Source organism: Primulina tabacum, chromosome 4, assembly GCF_025594145.1.
Source record: "Primulina tabacum isolate GXHZ01 chromosome 4, ASM2559414v2, whole genome shotgun sequence".
Lineage (NCBI taxonomy): Eukaryota > Viridiplantae > Streptophyta > Magnoliopsida > Lamiales > Gesneriaceae > Primulina > Primulina tabacum.
The window spans coordinates 407010-433960 of record NC_134553.1 but is presented as its reverse complement, the minus strand read 5'-3'; the positions used below and the strand labels follow the sequence as shown (position 1 = coordinate 433960).

General features: G+C 40.2%; 1 protein-coding gene and 1 long non-coding RNA gene across 2 annotated transcripts; both read left to right on the top strand.

The window, feature by feature from the left end:
* The first annotated feature begins 4044 nt into the window (after window positions 1-4044).
* LOC142541296 (uncharacterized) lies at window positions 4045-5519 on the top strand. Its single transcript, XM_075647853.1, has 3 exons — window positions 4045-4233; window positions 4348-4725; window positions 5208-5519. Exons 1-3 carry the CDS (start codon window positions 4045-4047, stop codon window positions 5517-5519), a joined length of 879 nt encoding a protein of 292 aa, XP_075503968.1.
* A 19257-nt stretch (window positions 5520-24776) lies between these two features.
* On the top strand, window positions 24777-26513 carry LOC142541366 (uncharacterized). Its single transcript, XR_012819319.1, has 2 exons — window positions 24777-25887; window positions 26020-26513. It is a non-coding gene; the product is annotated as an uncharacterized LOC142541366 (long non-coding RNA).
* The last annotated feature ends 438 nt before the right edge of the window (window positions 26514-26951 follow it).

Sequence of the window (26951 nt, the reverse complement as noted above, 5' to 3'; positions counted from 1 at the left end):
ATCTAGACATCTAGGAACATGATATGAACCGTGGCTAAGGGCCATAGGCCAACCAAGATCCATACCAAGCAACAAAAGAACGAACCAAAAGCTGAACAAATGAAGAAGCCGAAGGGGTATAGGGGCTGTTGTGACGTTTTGATTAAAAACCGATGAACCATGGACCAAGCCACCAAAAGGGCAACTTAGTCACGTCTTAGACATGCTAGGGAAGTGATCCAACCATGGCTATAGGCCCTTGGGGCAGCCAAGATCAGATCCTTCCTCCATGACAACAAACTGAATTTTTCAAACAACATTTCTGCACCTATGGGGACTTGCTGTCATTCTGAATTTCCAGCAAGCATGGGGCTGGTTTGAATGGACCAACATGGTCCTAATGCATCCTACTACATGTATACAAGCCGCCTTGGGAGCCTGGAGTCGATCCAATACCTGAAACTCACAAACCAAAAGAAATCGTGAAGCTTGCCAAGGAAATCGAAAATTCTGCATGTGTTGTTCCAAAATGTTTTGACATGTATCTCAGTTTTTGCTTGAATAAACATGATCATGTACTGAAAAATAAATGATAATATGACTTGATTGAGGTTTGAAAGAAATCTAGACATGCCTGGTTTCGTTTCGAAAGAAAACGAACGAAACGACGACGACGCGGCACGGAGGAGATGGAGCGCTTCTCTTTTCTACCTTACCTTGTTCTCGATTTTTCTCTCTTCTTTTTGGCTAGGTACCTCACGATTTTTCTACTGAAAATGAGTGTGAATTCACTTTGAATTTTCGAAAAGGAGAGGGGGGAGAAAATGGTTATGAGGGGTGAGGAGAAGGGTGCACAATATAAGGAAGAATCAAGACCAAGTCCACTCCCCTTTGAATTTTAAATTTTGAATTGATATCAAATGAGTTGGTGGATGCTTCTAGGAGGTAGTGGCCAAAATTTCTCTTGTTCTAGACTAGGATATGTCCATTTATTTAATTAAATTGTGCTCCCAAAAATCCTAGAATTATCCTACTAATTACATGCAAAGAATTGGTCAAAGTTGATGAGTTGGAAAATGAATCTTCTAGCACTAAGGGTGGCCGAAAAATGCATAATGAAATAAAGGGGAATGTTGATTATCTAGTCAACTAATAATCCTTGAAAGCCTTACTAATCTTTTAAATAATTTAGTGAGCTAACCCCTTAATTTAATAACTTAAATGAGTTCATTTCTTAATCACCTTAAATAATTATATTAAATCCTCAAACCTCCCTTTCTAACTTAAATGAACTTGGTTGCTGGCTAAATTAACTTCTGGAAATATTTCTCGAAATCTTAAATTCTATCTCAAAACTCCAACTCCGGTCCGGCCTCACTGAAAATACTGAAATGCTAAAAATCAATCTACTGAACTGAAATAATAAATAATTAACTTCAAATAAATGTATCATGCAATGAAGTCAATTAAATTTAAGAAAACCTAGAATTATGCATGGCTTATACGTCTACTGATTTACGGGTTCTACACCCTCCCCCTAATACTTATCACCCAGAATTAAGAAATCATGAAAATTTTTCTTATGCAAATAACAAAAATGTGTTGAATCCTCCACCGGGGTTCAATACATCAAAGGGAGAGGGAAAGCCTTCGTTTGAGGATTTAGTAGGAACATTTGTTGCTGAGTCCGGCAAGAGGATGGCACGGACTGAATCTCGCCTTGACAATATGGAGACTCACATGGGAAATATGGGTGCCACAATGAAATCTTTGGAAACTCAAATTGGACAGTTGGCTATCGCATTGAGAGATCATAATAGGGGTCAATTTCCTAGTAACACCGAGGTTAACCCAAAAGAGCAGTGCAAGGCAGTCACTTTGAGGAGTGGAAAGGAATTGGATGTACAGATTCCTAAAGAGAGAGTGGAAAGTGAAAAGATAGTTGAAGAAGGTAAAGCTGATGAATCCAAGATAGAAGTTGAAGTAAAACGACATCCAGTATATAAGCCGACCCTACCATACCCTCAGAGATTCAAAAAGAAGAAATTGGATGATCAGTTTGCAAAATTTTTGGAGATTTTTAAGAAGATACACATCAACATACCATTTTCTGATGCTTTGGAGCAAATGCTGAATTATGCAAAGTTTATTAAAGATGCGATGTCTAAGAAGAGGAAGCTACAGGAGTTTGAGACTGTGAACCTTACCGAAGAGTGTAGCGCCATACTGCAGAAGAAGCTACCACAGAAATTAAAAGATCCAGGGAGTCCCTGCTTTATTGGTGGTTCTAAATGTAGTAAAGCTTTATGTGATTTAGGACCAAGTATTAATTTGATGCCATTTTCTATTTACAGGGATCTGGAGCTTGGAGAGGTTAAACCAACTACTATCACCTTACAACTTGCAGACAGAAGTCTCACGTATCCACGTGGGATAGTCGAGGATGTACTGGTAAAAGTAGATAAATTTATTTTTCCTGCTGATTTTGTGATTTTAGATATGGAGGAAGATCACGATGCTCCACTAATCTTTGGGAGACCGTTTCTGGCAACTGGAAGGGCATTGATAGATGTGCATAAGGGTGAACTCACCTTGAGAGTTGGCGGAGAAGCTGTCGTTTTTAATATCTATCACGCCATGAAAGAGTCAAATGAGGTAAGCACTTGTAAAAGCATTGATATTTTAGACTCATGTATGTCCCTTGATTGTGCAGGAACTAGAGATCCTTTGGAGAGCTGCTTGATAGGTGCTGCTGGAGCTATTGATGAAGAAAATTGGGAAGTAAAAGAGCAACGGGTGGCCCTCGAGGCACTGCAGAAAGAAAGGAGAAAAGATACACCGCTTGAAGAATTGGAGGTAAATGAGCAAACAAAGGTAATACCTCCTTCCCCTGAATTGAAGGAGCTGCCAAGTCACCTTTGCTATGCATTTTTAGGTGAAAAGTCGACGTATCCGGTAATCATCTCTTCCTCACTTACTTGTACTGAAAAAGATAAGTTATTAAGAGTATTGAGGAAATTTAAAACTGCTTTAGGATGGTCGATTTCTGATATTAGGGGAATTAGCCCCATTATATGCATGCATAAAATTTTGATGGAGGAGTCGTATACTCCTTATGTGGATCACCAGAGGAGGTTGAACCCAGCTATGAAAGAGGTTGTGAAAAACGAGGTACTGAAATTACTAAATGCTGGTGTGATTTATGCTATTTCTGACAGTAGTTGGGTATCTCCTGTACAAGTTGTACCAAAAAAGGGTGGAGTAACTGTGGTGAAAAACGAAAATGATGAACTGATATCTACTCGCACTGTAACTGGCTGACGAGTATGTATTGATTATCGAAAGTTAAACAATGCCACACGTAAAGATCATTTTCCACTGCCTTTTATTGATCAAATGCTTGATAGACTTGCTGGCTATTGTCATTATTGTTTTTTAGATGGTTATTCAGGTTATAACCAAATTGCTATAGCGCCGGAAGATCAGGAGAAGACTACTTTCACGTGTCCCTATGACACGTTTGCTTTTCGTAGAATGCCGTTTGGGCTATGCAATGCACCTGCCACTTTCCAGAGGTGCATGATGGCCATTTTTGCAGATATGGTGGAGGAAATAATGGAAGTCTTCATGGACAAATTTTCGGTATTCGGTTCGTCGTTTGATCATTATTTACATAACATATCCCTTGTTTTGCAGAGATGCCAGGATAAGAACTTAGTTCTTAATTGGGAGAAGTGTCATTTTATGGTCCAAGAGGGCATTGTTCTTGGACATAAAGTGTCTTCTCGGGGATTAGAGATAGACAGAGCCAAGGTGGTTACCATTGAAAAACTTCCTCCACCAAAGAGCATCAAGGGAATAATGAGCTTCTTAGGACATGCGGGGTTTTATCGTAGATTTATTAAAGATTTTTCTAAGATCACTAAACCCCTATGTAATTTACTTGAAAAAGAATCGACTTTTATATTTGATGATGATTGTTTGCAGGCATTTGAGAAGATCAAAATGGCATTGGTGACCGCACCGATCATGATAGTGCCGGACTGAAAGGAGCCCTTTGAGCTAATGTGTGATGCAAGTGATTATGCAGTGGGCGCTGTCTTAGGCCAAAGAAGGGACAAGATGGTTAGGGCGATTTACTACACAAGCCGCACGATGGATGCTGCTCAGCAGAATTACACTACGACCGAGAAGGAGATGCTTGCAGTAGTATTTGCCTTCGACAAATTCAGGCCTTATTTGATTGGCACAAAGGTAATCGTTTTCACTGACCATGCAGCTATTAGCTACCTTTTCTCCAAGAAAGATGCAAAACCACGCTTGATAAGGTGGATTTTGCTATTACAAGAATTTGACTTTGAGGTCAAGGATAAAAAAAGTAGTGAGAATCAGGTAGCTGATCATTTGTCGAGGCTTGAGCTGGAGGAGAAGAAAGAAGAGGAAGCTATACAGGAAACTTTTCCGGATGAGCAACTCTTTGAGGTAAACACTGTAATTCCTTGGTTTGCTGATATTGCAAATTTTTTGTCCTGTGGTACCCTTCCTCCAGATTTGAGCTATCATCAGAAGAAGAAGTTTGTCCATGATATCAAGTTTTATTATTGGGATGACCCATTTGTGTACAAGAGGTGTGCTGACCAAGTGATTAGGAGATGCGTGGAGGGTCTTGAAGCCCAACAAATTTTGGAGAAGTGTCATTCTTCACCATATGGTGGACACTTTGGAGCGTCACGAACAGCAGCTAAGGTATTGCAATTTGGTTTCTATTGGCCTAGTTTGTTTAAAGATAGTTATACCTTAGTAAAATCATGTGATAGATGCCAGAGGTTAGGAAACATATCTAGGCGTCACGAATTACCACTGACTAATGTTTTGGAAGTGGAACTTTTTGACGTTTGGGGTATAGACTTCATGGGACCTTTTCCTCCTTCTTTTGGTAATTCTTACATTCTATTAGCTGTTGATTATGTGTCGAAATGGGTGGAAGCAATCGCCACCAATACTAATGACTCTCATGTTGTAGTGAAATTTGTGGATAAAAACATCTTCACCAGGTTTGGAACGCCGAGAGCCATCATAAGTGACGAAGGTACGCATTTTTGCAATAGAATTTTCAACTCACTTTTGGCTAAATACAATGTGAAGCACAAATTGGCACTAGCATATCATCCTCAGTCGATGGACAAGCTGAAGTATCCAACCGAGAAATTAAGCAAATACTGGAAAAGACTGTCAACACCAACCGGAGGGATTGGGCTATGAAGTTGGATGATGCGTTATGGGCTTATCGGACCGCATTCAAGACGCCTACTGGGATGTCTTCCTATAGGCTAGTATTTGGGAAAGCATGCCACTTGCCACTAGAACTGGAGCACCGAGCATTTTGGGCAGTTAAAAAGTTGAACTTCGACCTGAAAGCTTCTGGCGATGTCAGAAAACTGCAGTTAAGTGAGATGGATGAATTCCGAAATGACGCTTATGAAAATGCCAAAATCTACAAAGAGCAAACTAAGAAGTGGCATGACAAAATCATTGTCTGAAGGGAACTCAAACCAGGACAACAAGTACTACTGTTCAACTCTCGTCTGAAGTTGTTTCCTGGTAAGCTGAAATCACGTTGGTCAGGGCCATTTGTAGTGGAAACAGTAAATCCTCATGGGGCCATCGCGTTGAAGTGCAGTGATGGACGAACTTTCAAGGTCAATGGACAGCGGGTTAAGGCATACTATGGAACTGAAGTGAGGAATATTGACAATCTTAGTCTGGGTGAACCCAATTGAACAGGACTGGTAGTCGGGCTGATGACGTTAAACAAAGCGCTGTGTGGGAGGCAACCCGCATTTATTTATTTTCGCATTCGTTCTGCTTCATTATTTTATTTCAATTTCTTAGTTAATATTTTTAATTTTCACTATTCAATGTAATACTTAAATAGTGAAAATTAAGTATTACATTGAATATTAAGTATTTCAATTTCAATTTGTTATTTATTAAATAAAAAAAAAGGGGGCGAAGGGACAGCAGCATGCGCGTCAGCGCGCAAAATCTCGCGCCACCGCGCGCACTCCATCGACCATAAAAAAACAGAAGCCCTCGCGCCCCAGCGCGAGTTCTCGCGCGACCGCGCGCACATCATTAACGAAGGAAACCCGAGACGCGCACGCGACTGCGCCATATTACTCAATTATTGGCAGGTATCCAGAAGCTCGCGCGCGGCCGCGCCACTTCTCGCGCGACCGCGCGCGCCGCGTCCCTACCCCCCATTTAAAACCCTATCTCACGATTTACACACACACACACCTCCTCCCCACAAAACAGCCGCCTCCCTCAAATCCTCTCCACACAAACTCTCCTCTCAACTATTCCTCTCCTCCACAACTTCCATCCAAATCCTTCTCACACAAACAACCTTCACACAACTCATCTCCTACAACCACCTGCAAGCATCAACCACCACCGCTGTCGCCGCCGCACATCCAGCAGCACGCCGCCGCCGTCAGCGCCCCTCACCGCCGCCACTTGTTACCGCCGAGCGTCATCTCCGGTTAATTATCTACACTCAAGGGTACAGTTTCTTTTACGTGTTATCATTTGGGCTACTTTTCAGATTTCAAGCAATTGTTGGTGGATTTGTGTCTATATTGTTGATTATAAGTGTGGATAGTGCTCATAATCATGCCGCCTAGAAAGAAATCGAAGGCTGGGGCTTCCTCTTCTTGTTCCTATGATGCTCATAAATTTTGGAATGAGGGAGCATTCCAAGTTTACGAAAGCACTTTGTCTCGGTCGATTATTAACGAAAGAGGGATAGATTTGACATACCTGAACTGCGCTGTAAATGCGGAAATGGTGCGAAGAAGGTGGGTCGACATAGCCCAGTCACTGCCAGATGCGGTTATCTCTGTAGTCCGGGAATTTTATGCGAATCTGCGAATCAAACACGAGGATTACGGAGTTTTGGTCAGAGGACAATTGGTATATTTCGATTCGGCAACCATTAATGCAATCTATAATCTGCCGGGCTATGAAAATGACGAGTATACTGATTTGATTACTGGGGCTATGGATTACGATGCGATTATCAGGACCCTATGCATCGAGGGTGCAGAGTGGCGCTTGAATCAGGGCTCCCCGGTCACTATGAAGAAGTCTGACTTACGCCGTAACCCACGCCATTGGGTATCTTTCATTCTATCACGAATCATGCCCTCATCACATCAAACAGAAATTACAAAGGATAAAGTGGCGTTGATTTACGCAATAATGACCGGGAAGACCGTGGATCTTGGGAAGCTCATTCACAGTTTTATCATGCGTGCTGGTACGGGGCTTATGACTGTCAGCCTGCCTTGTCCACATACTATCACTGCACTATGTCTTCATGCCGGTGTGCAATGGGGCGCAGACGAACAGGTTTTGAAACCCAAGGGCTCAATCACGGCATATGAAGTCACCCGTTCGCGCTTTGGAGACGAAATATAACGACAAGAGGCCAGGGCAGAGTACAACCAGAGGGCCAGAGCACGCAATCCACCACCACCACCATCGATCCCTCGATCCAGTTTGCGAGACAGGATGTTCCGAATGGAACAGGATATGCGGGTCGAACGACAAGAGCAAGCTGAACACCGACACACTTCTAGTACCTTCATGTCTTTTATGATGGACTTCCCATCAGTGCTCGCCCAGCGTTTCCCACCTACTGGACCCGCGGATGTTCCCTATCCACCACATCCAGTCTGGCCACCACAGTACCCACCACCAGTTCTATCACCACCGCAGCCCATGGATGATGATGATGAAGAGGCTTCGAACGATGACTCGAGCCCCGAGTTCTGACACTTGGGAGCGAGGTATGTGTTGTCATGTTCTTCATTTCTATACATTGAGGACAATGCATACTTTAAGTTTGGGGGGTGCAATTGCTTTGTTCGTTAGTTTTCTTTTTATTGCGTAGTATTAGTTAATTTGATTTTTTTTTTATTGCATGATAGAACTTGTTAGGTAGAGTCATGGATAAGTAAAATGTGTGGCCGATGATGAAAAATTGAATTGCGATCCTGAAATATATGTGTTCATGATAACTTAGGAGTCACAATTATTCTGCACTGTCGTGTTAGTTGATACTATCATTGCTTAGAGACAAGTTGCATGCCTGTGATGCTAAATAGACGATGGAGATCCGATTCTTGGTAAATCTTGCATGACATTGATTGACACTTTTGCAGACATAGAAATGATCTAGGCAATTTTTCACAATATCTTTGGGCATGTGTTCTTTGTCTAACTGTCAATTGTAGCCCTTTGAGCCTCGAAGTGATTGAGATGCTTAAAATTTCTTTTATACCTACCTCATATATCATTTTGATTGAAAATTGCATGTGGTTGGTTTGTATGAGTTGACTACTGGATTGACGGAAGTCTAGAACTTGTTTGAACACTTTTCGAGGCGAAATACGGATAATATGTGACATAGGAATGATTTAGGCGATCTTTGGAGCCGTTTTAAGCCTTCGAGCCTACCATACGAAAATGAAATATCTCTAGTGTCCCATTTTGAGCCTACTGAAAAAAATCAAGTGGTGTACGTCAATGAAAACAATGAAAAGAATGAATCAAAAGTGGTGAGCAAGAAAGAAAATATGGGAAATGGAGGATATGATGAGGAAGAAAACAATGAAGTGATGTTGAATGAAAGGATAGTGAAAATGATGAAGAATTGATTACTTCTCTCAAATTTTGATTTCCATACCTTTATTGTAGCCGTGAGCCGTGGCCTAACGTTACAAGCCTACAAGACCTATTAACCTTGTCACATTTATCCAATATACTAGTGGAGAAAAGTTGTTCAAGTCAAGCCTATGGATACCTGAAAAACATAGTCATCAAGTATAGACTTTAATCACTTGCTTGCAAGCATCTCATTGTGTGATTTCATATTTGGTATAATTTCGTTGAATATTCATTGAGCCAATTAATCACCAATAAAGTCCTATGTGATCTATGAATGTGAATTTGTATTTTGATGAAGTGTGGGTTGAACTAAACTGAGGATTTCTTGATTCTGTAAGGTGAATGGGCATTATGACTCTATTTGAGCACTCGATGGGGTAAACGAACATTGACATATCACACACACACGTGACTCTTGGGAAATCATGAATTACATTAAAATAGATAAATCTGAGGCCAATATCACTTTTTGCGAATCCATGACTGTTAAGAGTTTCATTACTTGTTAATTGACTTCCTGTTTTTATTTTATTTTGCTCGGGACTAGGAACAGTTCAAGTTTGGGGGGTTTGATAAGTGCAAGATTTGCACTTAAGTTACATTTAAATCCATTTTGAATTATGCTTGTTTCGAACAGAATTACGCGTTTTTGGTTTGTTTTTGTTGTCATTTCAGGAATGGAGAAAATAGTGGACACGAAACCAAGTGGACCAAGAAAACAGAACCGAGCCGCGAGTATAAATATTGCCAAGACCAGAAGGGCGCGCGCGGTCGCGCCACTTCACGCGCAGCCGCGCGCACACAGGTAATGCACAAGGGCAGAAGCTTGCGCGCGGTCGCGACATCTCGCGCACCAGCACGCGCACAGAAGCAGAAGATGAACCGAGAGGTGCGCGCGGCCGCGCGACAACATGCACGACCGCGCGCACACATTCATGGCTAGAGGAGCAGCACCTATCGCGCCACCGCGCGCGCCGCGTCCAGAAAAAGTATAAAAGCGCGATCGTCTAGGTCAGAAAGGGATTAGCCGCCGTGTAGAGAAATTACACGAAAATTCACCATCTTGGGAAGGAAAAGAAGCGAGAAACGGAGAGCATACACGAGACGAAGATTCAGAGTGTGAAGAACAGCCACAAATACGAAGAACGACGGATATGGGGACAGAGACGACACTTCGGATTTGTTATCTTTTCTTTTGTTTCTTTATTTTATTGCGTAGCGATGTCTAGAATCACAAACATGTCTTGTTTTCTCTTGGATTTCGTGATGAACTAAATTTCCATTCTAGAGGTTGACGTAGCTTTGTCTATACGATGATTTGACGTGGATATTTTTATGATTGGATTCTGTTTTATTTAATTGTGTTCTCTACTCTTATTTCATTGCAACTTACTGGCCATAAATTGTATGTGGTGATTAATTCTACAACTCGGGAGAGAGACTAGGATTATAGATCACTAGAGGCACATCGTGGAATGTTTATATCGTTCGGAAGGCGTATAACTTTTGCGAGGCTTAGGTAAGAACATTGATTGCATTTATTAATTAAACTTAGATTTTTATTAGGAATAATTGAATCGAAGTTTGATTGATACATTTATTCGTCACTTGGGAAAGGGGGAATAAAATACATAAGTGTTCTTGGCCATTAAATAATAGGAATTCAGGAATTTAAATGCAACTAGGAGAATTATTGTAGAAACTTAGTGAAATCAGTCCTCTAGATAATTTCTATCACTGATATTTCTCCAGTCGGTAATTCGATTTATTGTTTATTCGCATTTTAATTGTTTTAAACAAACCAATTCTCTTACGAATTTTCTAGATAAAGTCTGGACTATTTTAATTACAAGCATTGATATATTTTTTATACACACTCCTCGTGGGATCGACACTTGCACTCAAAATTGCATTTTACTATAATTTGACATCGTGCGCTTGCGAGCATTTAAGAAAACATGCAACACTGTGCGATCTTAGCATGCACTGTGAAACAGAGAAAGTGAATAAATAAAAAATGAAATAAAATAAAAAGATCTAAACTAAAATCTAGACTAATTGGTAACAATACTGATATAAATTCAAATTTTGACACTCCCCGGCAACGGCGCCAAAAACTTGTTGCGTGTTTTCGTGATTGTTCGCAAGCGCACGACGTCAAGTTATAGTAAAACGTATTTTTGAGTACGAGTGTCGATCCCACGAGGAGTGTAAACTAAAATTATATCAATGCTTGCAATTAAAATAGTCTCAACTTTATTTAGAAGAATAAAAAAAAATTGGTTTACTTAATCGAATTAATTGATAACAAAGAAATAATCAAATCACTGAGTTGATGAATAACAATGAGAGAAAATATCTAGAGAGATGATTTCACTAAGTTTCCACGATAATTATTCCCAGTTAAACTTATATTCACGAATTCCAATTATTTAATGACCAAGAACACTTAATTATTTTATTCCCCCTTTCCCAAGTGACGAATAAATTGTATCAATCAAACTTCGATTCAATTATGTTTAATTGATAAATGCAAACAATGTTCTTACCTAAGCCTCGCTAAAGTCATACGCCTTCCGAACGCTATAAACATTCAACGATGTGTCTCTAATGATATTTAATCCTAGTACCTCTCCCGAGTTATAGAATTTATCAAACAACAAACAATTTAAGGCCAGTAAATTGCAGTGAAATAAACACAGAGAAACACAATTAAATCTAAAATGGAATTCAATCATATGAAATAACCACGTCAAATTATCGTATCCACAAAGTTACATCATTCTCTAGACTGCAGAATTAGTTCATCACAAAATCCAAGCAAAAACAAGACATGTTCAACATTTTAGACATCGCAACACACTAAAATATAGAAAGCGAAAGAAGAGATGACAAATCAGAAGTAGCGTCTCTGTCCCCAGAATCGTTGTTCTTTCTCTTCGTGATCTCTCTTTGTGTCTCTTTCCATTTTGTGCATGTGCTCTGCGGCTCTCGTGTCCTTTCTTTCTCCCAAGACGGCTGCCTGTGCGTCTTCTTTCTCCAATGACGGCCTCCTTTTTCTGACCTAGGATGCGGCTTTATATAACTTTCTGGGACGGCGTGCGCGCGGTGGCGCGAGAAGTGGCGTGGCCGCGTGCACCATTCTGCCGTATAGCTTGTTGTTGCGCGCGCACGGCTGCGCGTGAAGTGGCGTGGCCGCGCGCGCCTCTGGTCTTCAAGCTGTATCTATGCGCGCGTGGCTGCACGTGAAGTGGCACGGCTGCGCGCGCACCTCTGTCGATCATCTTGCATGTCTGCGCGCGCGGTTGCGCGTGAAGTGGCGCGGACCGCGCGCGCACCTCTGTCCGTGGTGTGCTCTCGGCTGCGCACTACTCTGTTTCCTTAGTCCCCTTGGTTTCGTTCCCACTATTTTCTCCATTCTTGAAATGACAACAAAAGCAAAACAAAAACGCATAATTCAGTTCGAAACAAGCATAATTCGAAATGGATTCTAATATAAATTAAGTGCAAATCTTGCACTTATCATCTGGGCAGGCAGACCAAGATGAGGCCAACCCCAACCCTCAGAGCCCCTTGGTTTAATTTTCCTTTTAATTGCATGCCTTGTTCGGCATTTTGGATTCGGAATTATAATAACCATTTTGATTTTATAAATGGCCACTCGTTTTGTGATTGTGATATCGTTTTTTGATTGTAATATTGTCCCTATCTTATTAACATTGCTAGGTAGTTTTCCCTAATCTTAATCGGGACTGCCACCCGAACACTTATAATATACAACCGAGAATTCAATAAAGTAAGAAGGTAAGAACTCTAGTATATGCGACTTAAAACCAATAATTTGGCCAAGTAAATACATAAAAACCCGGGCAAGATTGTCATTCCGAGCACTTCTAAACTTGAAGCCATTTTTGGTTAAATAATGGCATAAGAAACCCGAGCTCGATGGCTGTCCGGGCTCGTAAAAATTTGAAATTTGGGTAAGTAGAAAGATAAGAACCCGAGCTGGATGGCCGTCCGGGCCCTTTTGACTTGAAATCAAAACTGGCTAAGTAATATGTATGAAACCCAAACGGGATGGATGTCTGTGCCTATATAAACTCGAAACTTTATTTGGATAAGTAATGAGATAAGAACTCGAGTTGGATAACTGTCCGGCTCTTTTGAATTGAAACCAAGATCGGTTAAGTAATAAACTTATATGCCGATTATCCGAGCTGGTCGGAAGACAGACTTAAAATAGATTATCAATGACACCAAATCCTAAGAGTGTTCGAGCTCAAATAAAGAGCCATAGACTAAGAATCCCATTAACGTTGCCGAGCATGTGGTCGGGCTTATGGTGAATGCCACATTCGTGGGCTTGCTTTTGGAATGCCACATTTACGGGCTTATTTTATGTCAATCATATCAGGCTTTTAGTGATTGGTACATTCTTGTATGCCAAATTTGTGGTCTTTCTTTTATGAAGGCCACATTCGTGGTCTTACTATGATGATCAGTGTGGGGACCCGGACGCTAACGCATTCTTTTCAATCGTCATTAGGATTTAATGGATCAATTAAATAAACTGGGTCATAAAATTTTTTTTAAAAGTTGAACACTTTATAAACAAGTGTACAAAATCTACAATAATTTAGGTCTCATCTCATTCAAATTACAAGATCAAGTTTAATATCTACAACAAGATCCAAAGTACAAGTCTTGTACAAAAGAAGATCATAACAAACTAATGTTCATTCACTACATATCAAGTGATGAAAATCAACTCTACTTCTGGGTCCGAATCTCCACTCTAAACTCAATCTCTCATCCTCTTCTCGACCCTGATCCTGTCTCACCTGTTCTCATGCACACATACAAACACAACAACAGCCGGATAACTCCGATGAGAAATAGATTCCCAGTATAAACAATGTATACATGCATTTCATATAAACATATATAAAAGCATAGAACAGTTATCAATAGCATGTATCATAATCTGAAAAACATGAATCGATATAAAACTATAAATCAAACTCTTTGACTCTTAATCTTGACTCGACTCTTATCTAGGGATCCCGGTTCGAATAAGAACGCAGCAGTCTCCCACCTACTCTTCCGACCTAGATGGTTGTACGTTCTTATTCCCAGACTTTGGCCTTCTATATCGAATCTCTACAATAGGATTTGATCTACTCCTAAGCAACATCAATATAAACCAAATGTCCAGTAACTTGGCACTTCTGCCAAAGACATGGCACCTCTGCCAAAAGACTCTATACATACTTTGCTATAAATCAATAGACTAAGTATATCAATCTCATGAATCGCAAACATCAAAGCAATTACAATAAAGTATGTGGTTTTGGGAAACTCAAGCTATCTCTGACTCGAGTCGTGTCTTCCCGGTTTAACATTGATTTATACCTTTTTTTTCTCGGGGTTTGGCTTTGTTCTGTCTCTGAAATCTTCAATACCAATCTGGAATGATATTCGAGAAGTACAACATCAATATACAACTAAATTCAAGACATAAATTGATCAATCTCAATCTAATTCTGTTTCGACGGCATAACGGTACAACCTCAAGATACCGGCAATACCATATCAATAGATACCAATCTCAACAAGTCATAATCGATCGATAAACACAATTCCAATACCAAATCTGGATATTCTCAATCAAATCACATCTGGAAAATAATAACAATTTCATACGGTATCCGTTCTTCAATCCGATTTCAATTATACGATTATCACAATCTCAGGAACACATAATAAAGATCAAATTATGATTCCCCCAACAACATATTTTCAAACCATGCTAAAAAGAGATCAAACTTACATATTTTTGAAGCCTTTGAGGAAAGGAGCACGGAACTATTCTCGGATTAAAATTCTGACGGACGGATCTAGCACAAAATCAAAATTCTACAAGATGAAGAGCTTGAGGATTCCTGGAGGTTTCTCGGTCCTTTCTTCTTGCCAAAACTGAAGGAATGCAACTTGTTTTACATAATATATGCATGGCAAAGACATGTGGCTCAATCTTTGTACTGCACGTCTCGCGCGCAACACTCTCTGTCTCGGCAATTCTGGATTCATCAGCTCGCGCATATGCGCGCCCTGTCCCCGTGCATATGCGCGAGACCTACTGTCTCGGCATTTCTTCATTTAATATGCTCGCGCATATGCGCGCCTCTTCTCGTGCATATGCGTGGCTCGTTTCGCGCATATGCGCAAGACCTTCTGTCCTCGCACAACATAATATCACATGCTATCTCAAATCGTGCCTCGGAGTGGTCCTTCTATAATTACATCAATTCATGAATAAATAATCTCGGATTAACATAATAAAATCTCGAGCATTACAATTATCCCCCTCTAAGATCTGATTTCGTCCCCGAAATCACAGGCAATCAAATCACATACAAGAAGGAGATATAGCAAAAGCTAAATAAGAAACTCACATCAATGAAATAACTCTGTAAATTTTTGTCTCATATCTGATTCAGTTTCCTAGGTAGCTTCTTCTATGCCATGACAACTCCACTGAACTTTCACAAGCGGAATAGTCTTCGTTTTGAGCTGCTTTTCTTTACGATCTAGAATCTGGATCGGTTTCTCAAAATAACTCAGAGTTTCATCAAGTTCTGTCTCGTCTGGCTGAAGAACATGAGAAGCATCAGGAAGATATTTCCTCAACATAGATACATGAAAGACGTCATGTATCCCAGATAGAGAAGGCGGAATAGCAAGTCGATATGCACGAGTACCTATTTTCTCAAGGATCTCATACGGACCGATATAACGTGGAGATAATTTCCCTTTCTTGCCAAATCTGACAATGCCTCTGAAAGGATAAATCTTCAAAAATATTCTGTCTCCTTGTTCAAACTCTAACGGTCGACGTCGTATATCTGCATATTTGGCCTGTCTATCTTGAGCTGTCTTCATTCTCTGATGAATCAGCTTCACTTTCTCAGTCATATCTCGAATCATATCAGGCCCAAGTTCAGGTACCTCAGATATCTCATCCCAATAGAGAGGGGATCAGCACTTTTTGCCGTACAACGCTTCAAACGGAGCCATCTCTATACTCGTTTGATAGCTGTTGTTGTACGAAAATTCACAAAGTGGCAAAGAATCTTGCCAATTAGTGCCAAAGTCTAGCACTACAGCTCTCAGCATATCCTCCAATGTCTGGATAGTCCGCTCTGACTGTCCATCTGTCTGAGGATGATATGCGGTACTTAAATGTAATTTCGTACCTAGAGCTTGTTGCAGACTGTGCCAAAAGTGCGAAGTAAATCGAGGATCACGATCTGATACGATAGATTTCGGCACACCATGTAATCTGACCACTTCCCTGACATAAATCTCTGTCATCTGGTCATGTCTATTCGTCATTCTGTAAGGAATAAAGCATGCTGATTTGGTCAATCTGTCAATAAAGACCCAAATCGTATCACAACCTCAGGAGGATCGTGGTATCTTCGTAACAGAATCCATGGAAATGTGATCTCATTTCCATTCTGGAATAGATAAGCTATGCAACAGACCTCCTGGTTTCTTCCTTTCTGCTTTCACCTGTTGGCAATTCACACCATTTGGATACAAACTCTGCAATGTCTGCTTTAATTTGTTTCCACCAAAACTGTTTTTTCATATCATTGTACATCTTTCTGCCACCAGGATGAATACTCAAACGACTACAGTGCGCTTCTGTCAAAATCTGCTGTTTCAAGTTTGAAACATTTGGCACAACAATTCGATTATTCACATATAACACATCATCACGAACCTGATATTCTGATTGATGCCCTGATCTGACCATCAATATCGAGTTCTGAACATTCTGATCAACTTTCTGTGCTTCTTTAATTCGAAAAATCATCTCTGGTTCAACTTCAATAGCATAAAGTCACAGAGGTTGATAATCTGTCTCAAATACTAATCCAGAAAGACAGCAATCTTCAATCAAATTCAAAACACCAATCGTCGATATGGATAAAGAACATACCTTTCGAATCACTGCATCAGCTGTTGCATTTAATTTTCCCGGATAATATTTGATTTCACAATCAAAATCTTTCAATAAATCAAGCCATCTTCTTTGTCTCATATTCAATTCTAACTGTGAAAATAGATATTTCAGATTCTTGTGATCAGAATAAATCTCAAATTTCTCACCATATAGGTAGTGTCGCCAAATCTTCAATGCAAATACAATAGCAGCCAATTCAAGATCATGAATCGGATAGCGAGACTCATGTGGTTTCAATTGTCTCGAGGCATAGGCAATAACATGTCCTCGCTGCATCAAAACACAACATATTCCTCTGTGAGAAGCATCACAATAAACAACAAAATCACCAGTACCTGACGGAATAGTCAATACAAGAGCGCTGATTAATCTCTTCTTCAATTCCAGAAAACTGGATTCACATGCTTCTGACCAAACAAAAGGGGCATTCTTTTGAGTCAACTGAGTAATCGGCTTCGCAATACTGGAAAAATCTTTAATGAATCGACGATAGTATCCTGCTAAACCCATAAAACTGCATATCTCTGGGACTGATGTCGGTCTAGGCCAACTGATCACAGCCTCGACTTTGCTAGGATCAACAGAAATACCATCTCCAGATATAATGTGTCCCAAAAATATCACTTGCTTCAGCCAAAACTCACATTTAGACATTTTGGCATACAATTTCTTATTTCTCAGAATCTTCAATACAGTTCTCAAATGCTCAGCATGATCATTCAAATTCTTTGAATAAATCAGAATATCATCAATAAATATAATCACAAAATCATCAAGATATCTCTGAAATATACGGTTCATCAAACCCATAAATACCGCTGGATCATTCGTTAAACCAAATGGCATGACGATAAACTCATAATGGCCATACCTGGTTCTGAAAGCTGTCTTCGATATATCAGAATCTCTGACTCTCAGCTGATGATATCCAGATCTCAGATCGATCTTGGAATAAACAGAAAAACCCTGCAACTGATCAAATAAATCATCGATATGGGGCAAAGGATATTTATTCTTTATCGTAGCCTTGTTCAGTTGTCGATAGTCAATGCAGAGTCTCATTGAACCATCTTTCTTTCTGACAAATAATACTGGAGTACCCCAAGGAGAAACACTAGGTCTGATGTAACCCTTGGCTAGCAAATCTTCAAGCTGCTCTTTCAATTCTTTCAGTTCAATCGGTGCCATTCTGTATGGAGTTTTAGATATAGGAACAATACCTGGTATCAATTCAATGCTGAAGTCTATTTCTCGGATTGGAGACAAACCCGGAATCTCATCTGGAAAGACATCAGCAAACTCACATACCACTGGCAAATCTGCCAATGATGTGGTCGATTTCAGTACATCTACTTAATATACAAGGAACCCCTCTGCTCCTTTCTGTAATAATCGAGTCATAGACAAAACAGATATCAAAGGAATTCTAGCTCTAGAACCCTTACCATAAAGTTTCCACTCATCAGCCATCTCAAGTCTGAATCTCACAATTTTCTGGAAACAATCTTTGGTAGCTCTGTACTTGGTCAGCATATCAATACCGATAATGCAGTCAAAATCAGATAAACTGAGTACAATACAATCTATCTCAATCTCATTCCCATCATACTGCAATATACAACGTTTAACAGACTTCACTGATATAAGACCTCTCCCCAAAGGTGAAGAGACAGATACTACAGCAGATAATGACTCAACAGGCAAATCATGTATCAATGCAAATCGCTCAGATATAAAAGTATGGGATGCACCGTATCAATCAATACATAAGCAGAGTAACCACAAAGAGAACAGTTACCTGCAACAACATCATCAGGTGCTTCCTGGGCCTGTTCTTTAGTCAATGCAAACACTCTGGCCTGCTGTCTTGATGGCTGGCTAACAGTCTGGGTTCCTCCTGGCCTCGGCTGTGATTGAGTAGATAGTGGCTGGAAAGAGTGAACAGCATATGATCGTCTATCAGTCTGAGCCACTGATCTAGATGATTCTGCTCCCTGGGATCGTTGAGAACTTCTCTGTGGACAGACTCTAGCAAAATGTCCTTGCTGTCGATAGATATTGCAACTACCAAACACTCATTGGCATTGCTCTATGGGATGTCTTCCTCCACAAGTTCTGCAATAGACCCCTGTATAACTCTGGCTCTGTCGTGAACCACTGGAGCTAGATGAACTACTACCAGACTTCTTAAACTGTTTTCCTCGAGCTTTCAAGTGATCTTTCTTTCCACTGCTGCTACCACCACTATCAAATCTGGGAGGGGGTTGGTGGAACTGAGTGGGAGGTTGTTGTTGTTTCAGTGCTGCAGCAACATACGAAGCTCTTTTTTGCCTAATCGGGCCCGCTTCTGCTCCTTTTGCTCGGTTCAAGGCATCAGCAAAATTATTCGGTCGTCCTGCATTCACCAGTGTAAAGATCTCGGGAATCAACCCATTGATGAACTGATCAGCCACTGCTTCATCATTTTCAGCAATGTGAAGAGCAAATCGTAACAAGGTAGAGAATTTGGCCACATATTCTTCAATATTCAGATGACCCTGTCTCAAATTAGCAAACTCTGCACCCTTGTCTTTTCTGTACGATACTGGAAAGAATCGTTGATAGAATTCTGTTTTAAAGATCTTCCAAGTAATAACTGTACCTCGATGCTCCAAAGCCCTCTTGGTTGTGAGCCACCAATTCTTTGCAATGTCATTCAATTGGTGCCCAATCAGTCTACCTCTTCGTTCATCTGTATAATCAAGTGAATCAAACAGAATTTCAATGTCATCAAGCCAACTTTCACAGTCAATAGAATTCTCGGTGCCCTTCAAAGTCGGCGGTTTAAATGACCGAAATCTCTTCAGCTGTGTTTCCATGGGTGTTGCTGTAACATCCATCAGATTTGTAGAGGTACTACCCTGTTCTGGGATTCTTCGAGGAAGCATATCTGATTATCAAAATGGTTAGCAACCAAATATAACAAATCTGTTTCAGTCCTCCTCTGATCATCATTCCTCTGATCAAGAATCGGTTCTGATTCATTTCTCAATAATACACATTTCCAATCATATCAGATAACCAGGTAAACATGTATTTTCAAAGTAATAGAACATGCGGTAGCATGACAGCATTACAAAAGCAGGAAAAAAAACTCAATCTACCCCGCTCACTCGCTTCTATCTCAGTCTAAGGGACATACAACTACAGCTCTGATACCACCTGGTGTGGGGACCCGGACTCTAACTCATTCTTTTCAATCGTCATTAGGATTTAATGGATCAATTAAATAAAGTGGGTCATAAAAATTTTTTTAAAAGTTGAACACTTTATAAACAAGTGTACAAAATCTACAATAAGTTAGGTCCCATCTCATTCAAATTACAAGATCCAGTTTAATATCTGCAACAAGATCCAAAGTACAAGTCTTGTACAAAAGAAGATCATAACAAACTAATGTTCATTCACTACATATCAAGTGATGAAAATCAACTCTACTTCTGGGTCCGAATCTCCACTCTAAACTCAATCTCTCATCCTCTTCTCGACCCTGATCATGTCCCACCTGTTGTCATGCACACATACAAACACAATAACAGCCGGATAACTCCGGTGTGAAATAGATTCCCAGTATAAACAACGTATACATGCATTTCATATAAACATATATAAAAGCATAGAACAGTTATCAATAGCATGTATCATAATCTGAAAAACATGAATCGATATAGAACTATAAATCAAACTCTTTGACTTTTAATCTTGAATGGACTCTTATCTAGGGATCCCGGTTCGAATAAGAACGCAGCAGTCTCCCACCTACTCTTCCCAGCTAGATGGTTGTACGTTCTTATTCCCAGACTTTGGCCTTCTATATCGAATATCTACAATAGGAGTCAATCTACTCCTAAGCAACATCAATATAAACCAAATGTCCAGTAACTTGGCACTTCTGCCAAAGACATGGCACCTCTGCCAAAAGACTCTATACATACTTTGCTATAAATCAATAGACTAAGCATATCAATCTCATGAATTGCAAACATCAAAGCAATTACAATAAAGTATGTGGTTTTGGGAAACTCAAGCTATCTCTGACGCGAGTCGTATCTTCCCGGTTTAACATTGATTTATACCTTTCTTTTCTCGGGGTTTGGCTTTGTTCTGTCTTTGAAATCTTCAATACTAATCTGGAATGACATTCAAGAAGTACAACATCAATATACAACTCAATTCAAGACATGAATTGATCAATCTCAATCTAATTCTGTTTCGACGGCATAACGGTACAATCTCAAGATGCCGGCAATACCATATCAATATATACCAATCTCAACAACTCATAATCGATCGATTAACACAATTCCAATACCAAATCTGGATATTCTCAATGAAATCACATTTGGAAAATAATAACAATTTCATATTGTATCCGTTCTTCAATCCGATTTCAATTATACGATTATCACAATCTCAGGAACACATAATGAGGATTCCTGGAGGATTCTAGGTCCTTTCTTCTTGCCAAAATTGAAGGAATGCAACTTGTTTTACATAATATATGCATGGCAAAGACATGTGGCTCAATCTTTGTACTGCACGTCTCGCGCATATGCGCGACCATCACCGGCGCATATGCGCGAGACTCTCTGTCTAGGCAATTCTGGATTCATCAGCTCGCACATATGCGCGCCCTGTACCTGCGCATATGCGCGAGACCTACTGTCTCGGCACTTCTTCATTTCATATGCTCGCGCATATACGCGCCTCTTCTCGCTCATATGCGCGAGGTCTTCTGCCTTACTCGCGCATATGCGCGGCTCGTTTTGCGCATATGCGTGAGACCTTCTGTCCTCGCACAACATAATATCACATGCTATCTCAAATCGTGCCTCGAAGTGGTCCTTCTATAATTACATCAATTCATGAATAAATAATCTAGGATTAAAAGAATAAAATCTCGGGCATTACAACCGCCACATTCGTAGTCTGACATTGTGCCGAGCAGAGGGTCGGGCTTTTGGATGCATGCTACATTCATGGGCTTCGTTTTTATGAATGCCACATTCGTGGACTTATATAGTGTCGTGTTGAGGGTCGGGCTTTCGGATGAATGTTACATTCGTGGGCTTTGTTTTTATGAATGCCACATTCGTGGACTTACATAGTGACAAGCTTTTCGTCAGGCTTTCGGATGAATGCCATACTCGTGGGGCTTTGTTTTTATAAATGTCACATTCCTGGACTTAAATAGTGCCGTGATGGTAGTCGGCTTTTAGATGAATGCTACATTCGCGGGCTTTGTTTCTGTGAATGCCACATCCGTGGATTTGGTTTCTGTGAATGCCACATTTGTGGACTTATATGGTGTCGGGCTGGTCGGGCCTATATGAATGCTACATTCGTGAGCTTACATTGTTCCGAGCTATTCGGACTTTTTTGAATGTCACATTCGCGGGTTTACATGTTGCCGAGCTGGTCGGGCTTTTTTTAATGCCACATTCATGGGTTTACATGTTGCCGAGCTGGTCGGGCTTTTCTGAATACCACATTCGTGGGCTTACAAGGTTACATGTTGCCGAGCTGGTCGGGCTTTTCTGAATACCACATTCGTGGGCTTACATGGTGCCGAGCTGATCGGTTTTTCGTGAATGTCACATTTGTGGGCTTACATGGTGTCGAGCTGGTCGGACTTTTGTTAATGCCACATTCGTAGGCTTACACATGGTGCCGATCTGGTCGTGCTTTTGTGAATGTCACATTCGTGGACTTATATGGTGCCGAGCTGGTCGGACTTATGTGGATGTCGCCACTTTCATGGACTTACAAAATGCCGAACTGGTCGGACTTTTTATGAATGCCACATTTGTGAGCTTACATGGTATCGAGCTGGTCGGGCTTTTCGAGTTTTTCTGTCCAGAGACGTCCTTGTAAGATGGCCAACAAGTGTCAGGCTTACATTTTATTATGTTGAATGATTGTACCACATCAGATGTTTAAAGATAACTGTATGACCAATGTAATAAAGTGTATTGATGAGAGAACACTCAAGGAGTAGCATCTTTTGAAAAAGATAAGGATTGGCCCTTTTGAGAGTGACAATGGTTGGCTCTTCCGAGGGTGGCCACAGTGAGCTCTTTCAAGGACGACCAAAATTAGCTCTTCCAAGTATGATCAGGATCGGCTCTTCCAAGAGAGACCGTGATGAGCCCTTCAGGATGTGCTTCTGCGAGGAAGACCAAAACGTTATCTTGCATGGAAGGGTAGAATGAGCTGTTCGGAGGAATACCATGATGTGCTCTTCCTAAGAAGACAAGGATGTGCTCTTCCTGGGAAAACCAGGATACGCTCTTCCGAGTAAGACCAGAATGCGCTCTTCCGAGTAAGACCAGAATGCGCTCTTATGAGCTGTTCAGAGGAAGACCAAAGGTTATTCCATTGAAGATCGGAAACTCTTTCGGGGAAAACCAAGGTGTGCTCAGAGGAAGACTAGGGGCTCTTCCGCGAAAGACCAAGGGGTGCTCGGATGTCCTCGTTGTCTTACTGGTTACTTCGTTCATATTCTTCGTTGTCTTCGTTCCTCGTTCCTAGACTAATACAAGTACAAAAGGCTTACTGGTTCGTGTCATCTTTCATATTCTTTAAACATCCTTAAACTTTAATGTCTCCTTGGGATAATTAGAATTGGTAATAGCTCTTTAAACTGCCATAAAATTGGCTATGCTCCTACCAAAGAACTCTCTTTCTTCCTGAGAAAGCTGCTTTGAAAAGCCACAAAATTGAAAGGTCTAAAGTAAGTGGGAATGCCCCAAATAGTGGTGCATCAAAAGATGGTAATGAACCGGTGGAGAACTTCTCCAATAATGGTGCTTATACAGAAAAGGCAAGCATTAGGAATGACAGTGGACCGTCTCCAAGCAAAATCGTAGGAACATGTCAATGTGAGGCACATGTTATATGTAACGTCTCACTCATTTTTAAAATTCTACTGGATATTTTTTTAAAAAAAATAAAAGCTCGCATTTTCGAAATAACATTTAAATTAATCGTAATTATCTTACCGTAAAAATAGTGCAGTTTGAATTAACCAAACTCATCTAAAAGCATACGTAAGCATAAACGAGTAAAAATCTTAAAATCATCAACGTATGAAAATACTCATCTCCTCTCAATCTCATAATTCGTAATGCGGAAAACATGTGGTCATCGGGTTGTGTCTCCGCACCAGGTCTGCCTACTCAGAGTTCGGCACCTCCAGTCTCCTCAACATTAAGCTCACCTGCATCACACACTCCTAGTGAGTCTAAAGACTCAACATGCCTGTACCAAGAATAACAAGTACATATACATAGCACACAGTAGTGAAAAATATCATACTCAACATACCTTTCATGAACTTAAAAACATGAACATAAACGTGTCGTGTAAAATCATGACGTGTCAAAACAGCTCATCGTTAATCATCATTCATCGTTCATCGTTTATCATTTATCGTTCATCATTCATCCTTTATCGTTCATCATCTATCATTCATCCTTTATCGTTCATCATTTATCATTTGTGAATTCAGTTCATTAGAGGTGACTATCGTACATCATCATTTAGGATGGATCCATCATACATAGAACCGCGGTACCCGGCGGCTGTCGGACATCAGTGACAGGATCACCCATCCACTGTGTCTAGGCCTCATCATCAGCATTTACATATACATCTTAAACATTTACATATACTTCGATAGCCACAACTAATTCCCGTCATTCAAAACATTATCATTTCATCACTTATAAAATTCATGTATAAATGCAATTTCCTTTAAATTCAAGTATGCAACGTATATTTTTATAAAATCTTAAAAATCGTGAATAGTGATTCGTGAACATTTAAAATAACATGAATTTGTGCTCAGGGCGCTGCCTTGACCAAAATCTCACCACGGGTGCAAAATGACCATTTTGCCCCTGGAAACCCAAAAATTACCATTTTGCCCCTAGACGTAAAATTTCACGTTTTTGACATTTTCTTAATTCCATCGACTCTAACATGTAATAATTATTTAAGCTTACATGAATTTTTCCATATTTTTATTTGGCTTAAATCGATGACTTTTAAATTAATCTTTAACTATAACATATTAATGCGCTTTAATCCCGAATTAAACCAAACCTTAGTATAAAATTCCCAAATTAAAAACTTAAACTTCTAATAATTATTTGAGCTTAAATATAATTTTTCATAATTTTATTAAGCTTAAATCTAGGCGTTCCAATTAATTCTTTACTTAACGTTTCGTATGACGATTAAATCCCGGATAAATCCAAAACTCATCATTTTGATCCAAAACTTACCAAACTCCTAAAAATGTCCCAAAACATATTTAAAAGTATCCCTAGACGTAAACTCGAGCCAAAATCAAAACTTAACCGATTCGTTTTAAAACTTGCACCGAGGTCCCGGTTTTAACCCGAATCGACTCGAAACTTAACCGAATTTTTCCCAACTTTTTGTCATATCTTAAAAACATTATAATGGTCCTAAAATCTTAATTTCAAACCCTTATATCCACGGCTGATGGTCCAGCATTTGAATGAATCTCTCGGTCCTACCCACTTAAATGACCCTTGTGCACTAACCTCCAAGGTCACGTTCTAGCTCACCACCGACGGTTCAAGCCTCGACTCCACCTTACCTAGACCACCCTAGGACCTTGATGTACGCACTAGACTCACGGCCCCAGCTACATGCAGGCTGCAACCTGCTGAAAGCCTAGAAACAACACAACCCATCATCCGAGTCCTAGCCCCTCGCACTTGCACTCGATCAAACGGCCTTGAGGACTGTTCCAGCAGCAGTCAAGCCTCTCTAAACCGTGTCTCAGACCCAGCAGAGCCTGGTCCAAGTCTTGGTTCAGCCCTCGCACCGTCGAAAACAAATACATAAAGAAGCTGTGAGCAGTGGAGCAGGACCCGGTGCTTTTCCTTCGATGATTGGTGTGGTGCTTCAGTCGAAAGAAGAGAATATTTGTTTAAGAGAAAGGTGTAAAATTTGTACATAGTATTTTGTAGGAACTTGGACCCTTGTCTCAAATTTCTATTGGCAGTTTGAAGAATGTCCTAACTGATTTGCAATTTGAAAAGGACGAGAAGAAGTCACTACAAAGTCGGGTGAGTTCTGTTCCGCAACCTGAGATTTTTTGTGGTGTAGTTGAGACTGCATAGAGATTTTGGATTTAATTGTTTAAGCTTGAACTTAAATCTATCCAAACCAATTGATGCACTTTTCTTATTTCTTTTAAGAAAAAAGCTTCAAGAAGTGAGGCAAAGATGCAGAAAATGGACGAGGAACAAGAGGTGTTTGTCAGTTCCTTCTAAGAAAGAAGCTTGCGCAATATAGTGGAAGAAAATCTGAAAAAAAGTTTAAAGGTATTCGAAAGACTTTTTAGTGTGAATTATTTTGTTTTATTTAGTTCGCAAAATTGTCACCGTAGGATGCCTCTGGAACTATTCAAGCATTGCTCGACAAAGTGAAGCTGCTAGAGAGTAGATGAGTCTTAAATTGTGGCGAGATCATGGCCCGTGATGTTTTATACGAAGAAAACCAGAAAAAGGATGTTGTGTTGTTATTTGGTTAAGATCCTTATGATGTGGAAAGACCGATTGGTTAACTTATTTTATGCCATCTTAATTCCTTATCCTACTTTTATTCATAGAGAATTCGTTCTAGCAAATTGATATAATTACATTGCTAACTCTGTAAATTAAAAGCGTGTAAGCATGCCGCGTCTTTGTTACTGCATGCTTTGGAAACAAATCTGTTTCCAGTGTTTCCATTCATGCATTTATTCTGCTTTAAAATAATCCTGGAACAAATATGCTCGACGTCAAGAGAATCCATTGTGCATGTATATATTTCTTAAACTTTGATTTCATGTTTTATGTTAGTTTCCATCGACCAGTGCAGCAAAACATATGAGAAAAAAAAAATTTATGATTCATGCTTTGATTGAATATTCCGGAACCCTGTACAGCCCTTCTCTTACCTGCATTTGAAATAAGATATTCCGTGATATGCTACATGTGAAAGAGGGACCGACACTAAGGATTCTGACTACTATGATTCATCGGGGGAGGATAAGGTATCCATGTTCTTGGATCCCAGTTGGTCCCTGGTAGTGGCGGGGGCGGCGAAAATGGAATGTTTGGTATCCAAGTCCTTGGATCGCCCAAAT